General features: G+C 46.1%; 1 protein-coding gene across 5 annotated transcripts in view; it reads left to right on the plus strand.

Annotated features, from left to right (window-relative positions):
- Window positions 1-13,530, plus strand: part of KCTD20 (potassium channel tetramerization domain containing 20) — a 30,020-nt gene that overhangs the window by 11,676 nt on the left and 4,814 nt on the right. For 3 of the 5 annotated variants that reach the window (XM_048328002.1, XM_048328004.1, XM_048328001.1), the window contains 5 exons: window positions 9,175-9,368; window positions 10,022-10,301; window positions 11,312-11,414; window positions 11,928-12,048; window positions 12,982-13,179. In XM_048328002.1, the coding sequence (XP_048183959.1) occupies window positions 9,224-9,368; window positions 10,022-10,301; window positions 11,312-11,414; window positions 11,928-12,048; window positions 12,982-13,179 (847 nt within the window). In that variant the 5' untranslated portion in view covers window positions 9,175-9,223. Of the gene's footprint in view, window positions 1-2,037; window positions 2,126-9,174; window positions 9,369-10,021; window positions 10,302-11,311; window positions 11,415-11,927; window positions 12,049-12,981; window positions 13,180-13,530 lie in introns of those variants that run through there. The other 2 variants (XM_048328006.1, XM_048328005.1) reach the window with 2 other exon arrangements.

Genomic DNA, 13,530 nt, shown 5'->3' on the forward strand with positions numbered 1-13,530 from the left:
CAAAGGGATAAGACAGCTCTTGCTTTTATGCTTTGCTGAAGTGTGTGGGATTTTCTGAAAGCTTTATAAGTACTTTTGCAGAAAATGGTAGAACAGAGAACACAGCCAAACTTTGTTGTCTGCAGCACTTACTCCTGTTGCAGGCTTTCACGTAACTGTTTGTAGCTTAATTTAACACAGGTGAAGAGAAGGTGTAACTCATAGGTGTCACCTGCCTTAAAACTTTATTTAGCTCAGTATTGTCTATTTTAGCAAGGAACATTGCTTTTTCCTGTCTCTAGAGAAAAATAATCTTGCTTATATTTGCAACAGCTCATCTTTTGCCAGAACTTTTTTTTCCCTTTTCCCTGATCAGATCTGCCCACTCTGACCTTCTGCCAAGGAAGGAGGTGTGTATTCTGTATGGGCATAGCCAGCTTTATTTAAATTGCTGAATTTAATCAGATAGCACTGGCAAAGCTGCCATTGCCACAGTGGTAAGAAGCTCTTTATGAGGATCAAATATACTTTTTCAGATTACTGTCTTTATTCCAGTATTGTGAGGAAATACCCTTTATAGTTAGCTTGGTTTTGCTCTTTAACATGAATATCCTGGGTCTCAGAGGGAGGGGAATAAAAAAGCAGTAACTTGTTGCCTTGGTGAGGAATTCTGTTCCCTTGGTGGGACATTGCTGGATGCACTTCATCTGTCCTGTTGATGAGGCTGCCGCGGTGTGACCTTCCTATTTCGGGGGAAAGTCTGTAATGGGTTACATCCAGTTAATAAATCTCCATTATTTTTCTGCAGGTATCAGTCTTGGTGATTGTAAATTGGCAAAAGAAAAGATGCTGTGAGTGTGGGGCACTGATGAGGGGTCAGGTCAGTGCATAAACTGAGCACTGGTGGTGACAGAAGGACCTGGTGAACCCTGGGTCTTAAATCAAGGTGTGCAAGTGCAGTGTTAAACCCTTAAACTCATATTGCCAACTGGAGTTTTGAATTGCATTTGTAGAAACAGTGGATTTTTGTTGAGCCTCGAGTAAATGACTAAGTCAGTAAACTTTGCTAACAGTGCAGCACTATGCACAGAATGGGAGAAACAATCAACCATTTCATCAGCCTCCTTGCTGTCTCTTGCCAGCATTTTCAGGCTGTCCTGCATTGCATCAGACCTGCTGGACATTATTTTCCATCTATCATTTGATGCCAGATGGAAAATGAATCCTCTGTATATTGATAGTGTTATTTCATAACAAGGGAAAAGCTTTTTGTCATGTGCCTGTGCTGGTTCAACCTATAAATCAGCTTTTATTGTCTGCTTGTGTTTGTGTTGGGAAAAAGAAATGAGGATCAGTAGGAGGTTTGTGAAAAGCATGTAAAGGCTGCAGTTAATGTTTTTCTCTCTGGTGCAGTCCGGGTGAATGCACTTCCATGCTGTTCTCCAGTGTTCCAGGTGTATCCACAGGTGCCAGGGAGTGGCAACCCCACACCTGCCAAGTCTCGCCTTGCCCTGAGCATCTCTGTTGGTTCAGGTGCACAGGGCAGTGCCTGGGGCTCAGCCTGGAAATGCCGATTTCCCTGGTTGTGAGGGACCTGTGGAGCCAGGCTGGGAGAGTTGGGGATGTCCAACCTGGACAGGAGAAGGCTCCAGGGAGACTTTAGAGCCCCTTCCAGTGCCTAAAGGGACTCCAAGAGAGCTGGAGAGGGGCTTTGGACAAGACCTTGGAGTGATAGGTCAAGCGGAATGGCTTCCCACTGCCAGAGGGATATTGGTTAGATGGGACACTGGGAAGGAATTCCTCCCTGTGAGGGTGGGGAGGCCCTGGCACAGGGTGCCCAGAGCAGCTGGGGCTGCCCCTGGATCCCTGGAAGTGTCCAAGGCCAGGTTGGATGGGGCTTGGAGCAACCTGGGATGGTGAAAGGTCCCTGCCCGTGGTAGAGGGTGGGATTGGATGAGCTTTAAGTTCCTCACAGTTACAGAATGAGGCATCAGGTCTGGTCTGAATTTTTAATAGAGGAGAACATTTCACTTTTTGCCTTTCTTTCTTACCGGATGAGTTCCTGTCACTCTGCACAGCCCTCTGGAGTGCCTCCCTGCAACTGGGAAATTTTTATTGCAGCTAAACTGAGCTGACAGGCAGAATGGTTTGTTTTTTCTCTCTTTCTCTCTCTCTGGGAAAGTCTCCATCTGATGATCAGAAACAAATAGTTATTATGAACATTAGAAGTTGCATTGCTACCTACTTGTCAATATTATAATTTTTCATATCAAGTTTGATGGCTGCTTTTTTACTTAACCAATGTTAGCAGCCCAGGGGAGATCTGTTATCTCCATACTGCATTCCCTGCTGCAGTTTATACCTCACAGTGATTCCCCTAATCCTTATGTACAGGAAACACTTCTCCTTATTTATCTTAAACCCATGAGATTGCCCTTTTTCTCTCCAGAGTAGGAAGTCAGTGATTGCTAATTTGTTGCTCTGCTTTTATGTTTAGAGAAACTTTTGGCATATTCTAAGAAGATATTTTAAGAATTCATGCTGGTTTTGGCTGATAGAAAGTTAATTTTCTTCTGAGTAGCTCATGGGGTGCCATGGTTTGGATTTTTGCTGGAAAAAAAGGTTGATAACATGGGGGTGTTTCAGTTATTGCTGAGCAGGGCTCACACAGAGCCAAGACCTTTTTTGCTGCCCACCCACCAGTGGGCTGTGGGTGCACAGGAGCTGGGGGGACATAGCCAGGCCATCTGAGCCAGGAATGGATATTCCACCCCTATGGCATCATGCTCAGTGTTTAGAGCTGGGGGAAGAAGGAAGAAGGGGGGGATGTTGGGAGTGATGGTGTTTTTCTTCCAAAGTGATGGAGCCCTGTTTTCCTGGGCACGGCTGAACACCTTCCTGCCCATGAAAAGTGGGGAATGAATTCCTTTTTTGCTTTACTTGCATGCACAGCTTTTATAGAGTCATAGAATGCCAGACTGGCTTGGGTTTGAAGGAACCTTAAAATTCATTTTGTTCTACCCCCTGCCATGGGCAGGGGCACCTTCCACTCTCCCAGGGTGCTCCAAGCCCCGTCCAGCCTGGCCTTGGACACTTCCAGGGCTGAGGCAGCCACAGGTGCTCTGTGGGAAACCTGTGCCAGGGCACCCTCCCAGGGAAGAATTCCTTCCCAATATCCCATCTAACCCTGCCCTCTGGCAGTGGGAAGCCATTGACCCTTGTCCTGTCACTCCAGTTCCTTATGAGCAGTCCCTCTCTGGCTGCCTTGGAGCCCCTTTAGATCCTGGAAGGTGTTGTGAGGTCTCTACACAACCTTCTCTTTTCCTTTACCTGTTAAAAGGATCTCAACCCATGAGTTACTCTTCCAGTTCTCTCCCATCCCACCAGGGAACAGTGAGCACGTGGCTGTTTGGGGCTCAGTTGCCATCTGGGGTTAAACCAGGACAGAAATTAAAGCCAGGCTTTAGCCATTGTGGAAAGACGTGCAGTTCCATTAGAAATCCATCTTGTTCTAAGTGTAGGACTGTGGAATTAGGTCAGGCACACCCTGCGTACGCGTGTTTCCTGCTTGCTCATATTTCTGAGAATAATTGTACATGGGAATGTTTTTGTAGACTTAAAGGAGTGTTGTCACCTTAAAAATGAGTTGTTTGGAGTTTTATTTCAGTCCTGATGGTTAGGCTGTGGTTTAGGAAGAGGGGAGGATTGTTCACCAGCTGATTCACTCACTGCTGGTCCTTCCCCACCGTTTGCAAACCAAATGGTGAAGTAAAGCCACTCATTTCTACTATTTTTGCTCTCTTACACCTTCTCTCTTGGCATGCCGGATGACAGCGAGACCCTGTATAAGCTGTCAGACCTTTTAGCAAGGGCTTTACTCCTCAATGGATTTGGCAGCTAGGCTTTTCATTATTTTTCTTCGAAGTCTCTGTGAAGTTCTTCATACCTAAAATACTCTATAATGGCTCTTTAAAAAAAACTCCAAGGATAAGGAGTGTATCTTTATAAAGATAATAAAATACTGTATTTATATAATACAATAAATAAAAAGTAGAGACATCAGCACATTTGTACTGATGCTTTTGTTTTCTTTTGCTTAATAAATGTGCTGTATCTAAATGGGTTTTCCTTGCTGGCCATGTTGCAGTATTTGAGTTTCTTTTCGTGGCACACATTACCTTGTTTATCGGTGGTTTGTGCAAGTGAAGCCATTTAGCTCTTCCAGTAGTGGGGTGAGAACTGTATGCATTGGGAAGTGGCTTTGGATGTGCCTCAGATTCCTTAGGGTGGGGAAGGATAACGTGCTGAAGATCATCCCAGCCTCTTTACATTCCAGAACACTTCCTACTTACAAATTGCAAAGAACAAGGATCAGCCTTTTTATCTCTGCAAAGCATTTGCAGCATGAATTGTTTGTGCCAAAGATTCATTGCTAAATAAAAGTGTTTCCACTTTGTGATTAAAAGCAATTTAAATATGATTTCCATGTTTTTCCCTCAACAAAAGACAAGATTCTAGTCAAGTTCAAATAGAGATGATTTCACTGGGACCACCAGCACAGTGTCTGGAGAGCAGAGATGTTTGTGCAGTTGCACAGCTCATTCTTGACATTGTTGTGTTCCAGAGGAAGAAGGGGCCCCCATGCTCCAAGTGCAGCAAAACCAGCGGCCAGAGCCAGATGGGAATTTTGATTTTTGATTCTGACACTGAGTCCCGTTAAAACAATTAAAATCCCAGCCTTTCTCTGGCTGGAGGAGCTCTTTCTCTGATCTTTAGTGCTGAACGTGACATGGGGCTTTTGCTGCTCCTCAATGCCCAGCTCCTACAATCCAGCTGTGAGGCTTCAGCTCCTCTGTGGACTTGTCCTTACCTGATCCTTCAGGATCTGAGCACACAAACAAACCACAGAGAAGTGAGGAAAGACATCAGGCTGCCTGTTCATTCTGTGGTACCAGCCAATTTACTGTTCCCAAAGGGTGGGAACATGCATGGAAGGAGCCTTCTAAGGACTCTGGTAACCAGGGACTATTTGTCCTGCTAGCACAGGGGAATTGCTGGTGCATGGCCAGGGAGGTGAGCAGTGAACGTGCTACAAGTCAGAGTAACACCTGAGTAGGCAGTGGGCCTGCTGCTCTGATCCTAAGGATTAGGTCTCCTCCTCTGTGTCCCTGTTTTCTCTCATAAAACACTTCCCTGCAGTGCTTCCCAGGGCTCTTAGGAGCAATGAGCAGTTAATATTTGTAAAAAGCTTTGAAGATGAATAGTGCTAATTATTATTTATAGGCATTCATTCTCACCACGGGTAGTTTGCCTTGATCCTGGGCATGAAAGGAAACCAGGACATTTGTAAGCTGGTCAGGCAGGAGTTTGGCCTTGAAGTCTTTATGTACTTGTTTCCCCACTGGGTTCTGGGTGTGTTTGCAATATATTTGTCACGTTAAATGACCAGTTTGGGGATTTATTTTACCAGCCAGATGTGCCAAAAGATCTTTTCTCATTTCCCTCAATTCTGCTGACACACGATGTGCAGGATTTTGGCAGGCCAAGAGGGGCCAGGAGACAGGGAAATGCCATCAGCCTGAGCAGGGTCAGATGATGGGCAGGACTGGATGTTCCATTTCCAGGAAAGAGGAAAGTCAGATCTTATGCTTGGGGAGAGCCACCACATTGCAAAGAGCAGCTGGTTCTAGTGTGTTTTGCTGGTGCTCAACTTCGTGTAACAGAAAAGGAGGAGGGTGTCAAACAGCTGGGGTGTTTTTTCCCTACCAATCCTGCTTAGCAGATTAAGCAGCAAAACGGGGGAAATGACGAAGGAAAATTCATGTGTTGTAGTTCCTGCCTAACTGGTGTGTGTTCTGTAAATAAGTTCTGAGCTGCTGTTGTTAAGGGCTCTGCTGAGGGGTGTGCAGGGTCTCTGCATTTAATTCAGAGCTTGAGGTGATGAACAAAGATTTCAACATTCGCCCAAACCAGTTTGCTTGTTGAGAAATTCAGTCTGTTGGTGTTCGTGCTATTCGACATCACTTAAATGGGGCTTGTAAAGCAGAGCTCTGGGGAAGTTATGGAGTCTAAATGTCCCTGGATAAAGCTGCTCTTTGCCTTCATATACTCTGCTTATTGATCTGACTTCCTGCCTAAATTCTCCTCTCTGCTGAGTAACGCGTTAAATAATCAAGAGATTGTTCAGGCACCACAAGAGGAGGTTGTTGGCAGAGCTGCAGCAATTGAGCACTCCTGGAAGAAAAGAGGCCCAAGAAGTAAATTTTATGCTTGTCTTGTTTTCTTAATGGAGTTCTTGTCAGCTTGCAGAGCATATTCTGTTCCCTGGTGAGCATGGTAGCATCAGTTTTATCAGGGATATTGTTTCAATACAGGAAAGTTAAGGTGGGGGGAAAAGAGTTCTTGAGCCACAACCCAGTGTGGTGTCTGCTCCTCTGAGCAACCTCGGCTAGTGGCAGGTGTCCCTTGAGATGCTTTAAGGTCTCTCCAACCCAAAGCATTCTGGGGTTCCTCCTGACAGCTGGCAAGTCTCGAGAATGACTCCCCTTGAGGGCTTTCCCTTAGGGTTAGGGTTATGATTATGTATCTGCTCGACAAGGGTATTCTTTTCCCCATCTCAAAATATTTTGCCCTAAGTAAATCAAACTGCATTTTAAAAAACAGGTTTTGGCTTTCAGTGCAGTTACCAAATTGTAAAGCATTTTGGTTCAGATCACAGATTGCAGAATGTTCTGAGTTGAAAGGGACCCACAAAGATCATTAAGTCCAGCTCTTCAGAGGATTGAATGCACAACCTTGGTGTTACCAGCGTCACGCTCCAGCCAACTGACCTAATCTCAGGGTGAAAATATACAGTGTAATAATTCCATGAATGTGTTTGAAATCACAGTATCAGTTCTATGAATACTTTAATATTTGCAGTCTTGAGAAATTCCATTTCCTCACAATATCAGTGCTATGAAACAGGGGAATAGTTGACTTTTTGTTCCACTGGACATTGTCAATTCTGGAATTGATTTAAAGGCTCTTGGGGGGGGGGGGGGGGGGTGGGCTTTGGGCTTCTTTTCCCCTCCAGGGTGTTTTAGAGTATGTAGGTTTTCGTATTTAGGTTTACCTCCACACCCCTTTGTCCCACTGCCTGGAACTGCTGGACTTTCTGCCACGCCTTTGCTGCTCTGACATGGGAGAAGAGGGCAGAGGATTGCTCAGATTGTTCACAGGGAGTTTGTGTTACCTTTGCTCACGTAAAAGATTTCTTCATGTGTGACCAGGTCCATCCCACTTAAGATGTTCTTCTTAAGGTTCTTCCCCCAGAGGGTGCTGGGGCACTGAACAGGCTCCTCAGGGAATGGGCATGGCCCCAAGGCTGCCAGAGCTCCAGGGACAGGGTGGGATGGTTGGGCTGTCTGTGCAGGGCCAGGAGCTGGACTTGATGATCCCTGTGGGTCCCTTCCAGCTCAGGGTATTTCATGATTCTCCCTGGAGGATGCTTGGTCACACAGTTTAGTTGTAGGTGGTCCTGTGAGCAGCTGGGAGGCCAACTCTCGTACTGATGTTCTCCAACTCCAGGTATTCTGTGATAGTGCTGGGCAGCATTCACAGGGACTGCTGGGTTTCTGGTGGCACTGCTGAGGGGTTTCTCCAGGCAGCCAGGACAGGAAAGCAGCCTGGAAGGTGTGGGGAGAGCGAGTTTTACCACACTGGGTATTTTGGTAAGAGCGGAGGAGAAGGCAATGCTCCGGGTGCTGTTCAGATTGCTGGGACTGAGATGACCCTTGGGGGCTCCCTGTGTCACTGGTCCTGCCAGCCAGAGCCTTTAAAAAAATAAATGGTTTTGTTGTTGCCAAAAATCTTCCTTTGGATGACCATCACATGATGTGTAAGCAGCAGATTTTCTAAAAATATACAGATATAATAACGTTGGCAACTTCAAATTGGGTTTACGGAATAAAAGGAATGAGCTGTTATTCCTTTTTTAAATTCTCATTAAGAGTAAAATGCTTAATTCAGACCACCAGTAACAATGGGCTTGAAACCCACCACTGAACTGCTCATTAAGGCCTTGACCCTCAGCAGGTGCTGGCCAGAAACTCAGCAACTCTGACTTGGCATTTTGCTATTTTATTGGTGCTGTGTTCTATCTGCTTTGTCTTTGCTGTGGCAGTGTTCTGCCAGGCGTCAGAGATGGCACCCACAGGCCCTGCAGTCTTCATTCATCCAAGGGAAAGACACAGGACAATTGTTCTGCAGGGGGGAAATTGGAAAAAATCATTAATGAGGAAATTGGTGTTTTATGTTTGAGAGAGTGAAAGGAAAACACTTGACGGAAGGAAATCGCTTTCTTGATGCCAAGAAAGGAGAGCTGGTTCTTATCCAGGGCAAGACAAATGCCAGAGAGAGTGAGGGAAAGAGACGGAAAAGAGATCTGATCTCTTAGGAGATACAGAGGAGTGAAGTGGGTCTTAAAGCTAGAAACAAGGAGGAAGAATTTCACTTGGAAAAAATGGGAGCTGTGTCTCTGCATATGCTGGAAGAGCATTCCAGATTTGAGCGGCATTGGTTAAAGCATCGTGTGTGGGGCTGCTCCAGCCACGGCCATTCTGCACCGTACGAGTGTTTGTTGTGGGACTGTCCTGGGTTAAATAGTGAGGGGAGCACTGTGTGATGGCACAGGATAAATCAAGAAGAAAGAACCAAAACCAAGCAATGACTGGGAGCAAGGAACCTCCTGGTCAAACCTCAGTGGTTAAGAGGCAATGCCTGAGCTGTTAACTGGGAAAATGTTATATTGCAGGCTGTAACCATGTTATAGAGTTCATTTGGCCAGGTCTGGGAGTCAAGAATAGAAACATTTCTAAAGGGCTCCAGAGGTCTGGAGGAGTTGCCAGGAAGGTATTTGCAGGAACATATGTGCGATCTAAAGACATCAGTGACTTTAGACTCAGCTTTAAAAAAGTGAAGGTCTGTAGATTAAATAGATTTAATAGACCCCTGATTACCTTAAAAGCTTTTTTCCTCTCTTCCTAGGTGAGGGTAGGGGCGTAACTAGCACCATAAGCCTCTGAAACACAGTTAAATACCTGAAGAAATGCCTTTTGAGCCTGAGGCACCTTGCTTGTGGTACCAGATACAGGGATTTGAACTTCATTGCTTGGGAGTTTCTTCCAAAACTAACAACCTGGATTCTCTCTCCAGCTCTTCTCTTAGGAAACGCCACCAACTCCTCACAGCACGGAGGCCCAGCATGAATGGGAACTGTGCTGGGGGCACAGACTGGTTGAGAAATCTGGAGTCCAGTTGTCCTGTGGAAAACAGAACTGTAGCAGCCCATGAGTCAGAAGAGAGTTCTGTGTTAGGAGGTCACAGCCCTGCAGTTCCCAGGACTGAGGGTAAGGATAAGGTCCTCAACCTTGTAGCCTTTAAGGGAAATTATTTTTTGGGCTTTGAGGGGTGTTCTGTTTCGGAAAATGTTCCAGTATCACAAGGCAGTTTGCACTGGGGAGTATGTGCCTTGCCTGTGCCAGGCTGCCCTAAAGGACACAAGTTCACAGCAGAGTTCAGCATCTTTGGAACCCATCCCATGGGAATGCCTTGGCTGGCCTGAGGCTGTCCCTGAACAGATTCACTGGAGGCACCGGGGCAGTCCTGTGTGCCCACCACAGACTGGCACTGGGCACTCCTGCCTTACACCACTGTGGTGAGGTGTGTGCTGCTGCTCAGCTTCCTGTGGGGGTCCTGCCAGCAGTCTGGGTCTGTGTTTCTGGCCTTGCTTAATTCCTGTGCTCCTGCTCTTTGCACCTGAATCCATCTTGCTTTAACAAGGAACATTAAGCATCATGGCTCACCAAAACAGCCAGCTGCTGGTTCAATTCAGTAACAGCCCAGTTTGATGTCATATAACATTACCCTGACAGTTATGGCTGTTGGCATCCTTAATTATTGCATGACTCAGTTTTCTCATTTCAGTAGGAAGTGTTACTATGAAATGATGTTTTTCAATAAATCCTCTCTTCCCCTTGCAATGTTTGTTTGTGTCCCTCAGGTTTGGATTCTGAATGCCGACACAACACTTGCCCAGTAAGTCCCCAGATCAGTAGCATGCTGTCTGCTCCTGAAGAACCTCACAGCTGCCATATCCCAGATGGAAATAAGAGACAGTTGGAATATTTTAATACCCAGGAACGCCATGGATGCTGTGCATTGTCTTCAAGCAGCACTTCCCAGACAGTAGCTCCAGAGAAAGTGACCCTGGTGGTGGATGGCACCCGCTTTGCAGTGAATCCCCAGATCTTCACTGCTCACCCTGACACCATGCTGGGAAGGTGGGTCACTGCCGGTACTTTCAAGGTACCTCAAGACAGTCTAAAATTCTTCAAAATGGAATAAACATTCCACACGGTGACCTCAGTAAGAATTTGGCTGTGAGTGAGGCCCAGAAGACCTGAGCAGATGGAGAGGTGGTAGTTCTCTAGATAAGTCTCCCTTTGGTCCACTTCAATTAAAAAATGCACGCTTTTAGCCAAACATGGTCTACTTTTGCCTTCTCCCCAAGTGTTTGCCTGGTCTGTCAGCAGTACATCTGTCCTCAGCTGATAACCTTCCTCCTGAATGGGGAATATGATAATGCTCCATCCCCTCCTGCTGCCACCCCTTGATACTCTCCCTAAAGAGAAGTTACTCAGCTCCTGCTGAGAGGTTGGAGCCTGTTGCTGCACCAAGAAATCCTTGTGTGCTGTATTGCCAGCACTTTCCCCCCTCCGTGACCAAAGGGTTCTGTCGGGTCAGTGACCCTTGCATGGGTTATTGTGTAAAACAAGGCATCAAAAGCCATGTGGAGTTATTTGGTGTAGGTCAGAGCAAGGGCTTTATTGTCAGAGGGTTTTCTGCCCCAGGACTGAATGATCTGTTCCTTTGGCTTGTTCCTTAGAGTGCAGTAGCCGTAGCAACAGAGGCCAGCCCTCCTCTTGTCCTTATTTACTATGGAAGAGATTGGAGTGGAGGTTTAAGTTACTGTATCTCTGTGTGACTGCTGGGCTTCACCACAGAATCATGGAATGGCCTCAGTTGGAAGGGACCTTAAAGCTCAATTCACTCCACCCCCTGCCATGGACAGGGACACCTTCCCCTCTCCCAGGTTGTTCCAAGCCCTGTCCAGCCTGGCCTTGGACACTCCCAGGAATCCAGGGGCAGCCACAGCTTCTCTGGGCAGCCTCTGCCAGGGCCTCCCCACCCTCACAGGGAAGAATTTTTTTAACCCCAAAGCACCTGTTTGTCTCTGAAATAAATACATTTCGATGGTCTTGTGCACTTACATAGTTCTTTACCTCTCCAGAATGTTTGGACCAGGCAGGGAATACAATTTCACCAGGCCAAACGAGAAGGGCGAGTACGAGATCGCAGAAGGGATCAGCTCAGCCGTGTTCCGCACCGTGCTGGTAAGGGCGGCTCTGCAGATGGGGAGAAAAGGAGGAAACGATCTGTTTGTCACATGTGCTCAGCTGAGACATCTCCAGGCAGCTGCACTCCCTGGGACATTCTGTTTTTACATTTTGCATTGTGATTCCTAAAGAAAAAATACTGTAGGCTTTGGTATAAGTCCACATTTCAGATATTTGCTGATGTTGCCTTTTACCTTTTCTATGTCCTGCTGTTGTAATTCCTGAGCTGTATCCTGACCCTGTGGTTGCATATAAATGCATATTGCATATGAGATGTTATGAAACCGTGTGCCATGGAAAAGTTTTAACTGGAGCTCATCATTTATCAGACCCTAGAGGATCTGCAAAGAGACGTAGATTCTCAGACAAGCAGGGCTGGTTTACTGTTCACAGAGCTATAAATAGCTTCAGTATCTCTCCATTTGTAAACAAAACAAAGAACTAATTAAGAATTATCATAGTCCAAGATGTCTTAATTTTTCTCTCCAAAATCTGTCCCTTTATTCACAGGATTATTACAAAACTGGAATCATTAATTGCCCTGATGGGATTTCCATCCCAGACCTTCGAGACACGTGTGATTACCTCTGCATAAACTTCGATTTCAACACAATCAAATGTCAAGATTTAAGTAAGTATGGAGAGAAATTAGCTCTTAGGAGGTCATCTGCAGGGCACTGAGCACTCTGATCCTGATTCAGTGCAGTTCTTCATCTTGTGCTTTAGTTTAAGCATGAACATGTAGATTTCTCTGGGGCTCAAGCTGCATTTAAAAAGCTTCCTTTTGGCTGCTTCAATCCTAAGTGAAGTGACTGAATCCTTCAGAACACAGGCACCTTGATCCAAAAGCAAATTATAAACATTTTAGCCTCTTTTTGTAACGGAGGCTGAGCAGAGCTTGCTGTTACTGCCAACAAAATGAAGGCTAAAAGCAGGATTATAACCCCTATCCAAAATGTACCGGAGAGTCGTGAATAATTTAAGATAAAGGCTGATGGGCAGAGCAGGAACCAAGGATACCCAATCTGGAAAGTAGTTGAATTTCTGGTCATGAAGGGATTTGATTGGGAGTAGCTTTTTGGTGGGCATGCTGGCAAAAAAAGTACTTTTAACACTGGCAGGTCTGTGAAAGGCACTTTACCAAAATGGGGTGTGTGGTATCGTAATGTGGGTGGAATTTCCTGCCCTGTTCTCTGGTGAGTGATCACAGAGAAGGCAGCAAAATGTACTTTCAAGGGCAGAGGTTGTTGCTGGAAATTCAAGTTAAGTATCATAATGAATTAATTATTTAGTCTGTTACTGTTTCACTGTATTGATTGGAGCTTGGTGGGTTTTTAATGGGAGTGGAATGGTTCTGCAGTGCAATTTGCATCCCATTTGAAATGCAGTCTGCACTTCTGATTTTGCCAGTTCTGGATCTGGAGGCTGTCGATGTGTCTGAACATATGTTGAGCATTTTGTCTGAAGAAGGATGCTGGCTGTGCTCTCGGATGGATCTGGGAAGTGCAGAGCTGAGACATATTTTCATAGTGTAGCAAAGCTCCTGTGATCTGTGTCTCCTCAGGTGCTCTGTTACACGAGCTCTCCAATGACGGGGCTCACAAGCAGTTCGACAGCTACCTGGAGGAGCTGATCCTGCCCATCATGGTGGACAGCGCGAGGAAGGGGGAGCGGGAGTGTCACATCGTCGTGCTGACGGATGAAGACACCGTGGACTGGGATGAGGATCATCCACCTCCCATGGGAGAGGAGTATTCACAAAGTAAGAGCTCTGCACTGTGTTCCACACACACCCAGCCATAAGGAAAGGACACATTCCCAAACTGGCTTCCTCCAGGAGGAGATGCTGGCACATGGAGCCCTGATTTGTGTGCTGTGTATGAGCTGGTGCTGCTGGAGGCAGGATGCCTGGCTAGTTAGAGCTGATCCCAGCACTCACTGCACTTTTCCTTCTGTTTCTGCCTCCCCCTCAGCCTTTTCCTGGCTCCTTAGTGAGGGAATACTCTTTGCTTTACACTCCCATCACCACCCAGTCTATCGAGACTGTGATGTGCATCTCTGCCCTCCCACAAGGAAGAACAATTAATCCCAATGAGGAGAACAGACACCTGAA

The sequence above is a fragment of the Corvus hawaiiensis genome, chromosome 24 (assembly GCF_020740725.1).
Source record: "Corvus hawaiiensis isolate bCorHaw1 chromosome 24, bCorHaw1.pri.cur, whole genome shotgun sequence".
NCBI classification, from domain to species: domain Eukaryota; kingdom Metazoa; phylum Chordata; class Aves; order Passeriformes; family Corvidae; genus Corvus; species Corvus hawaiiensis.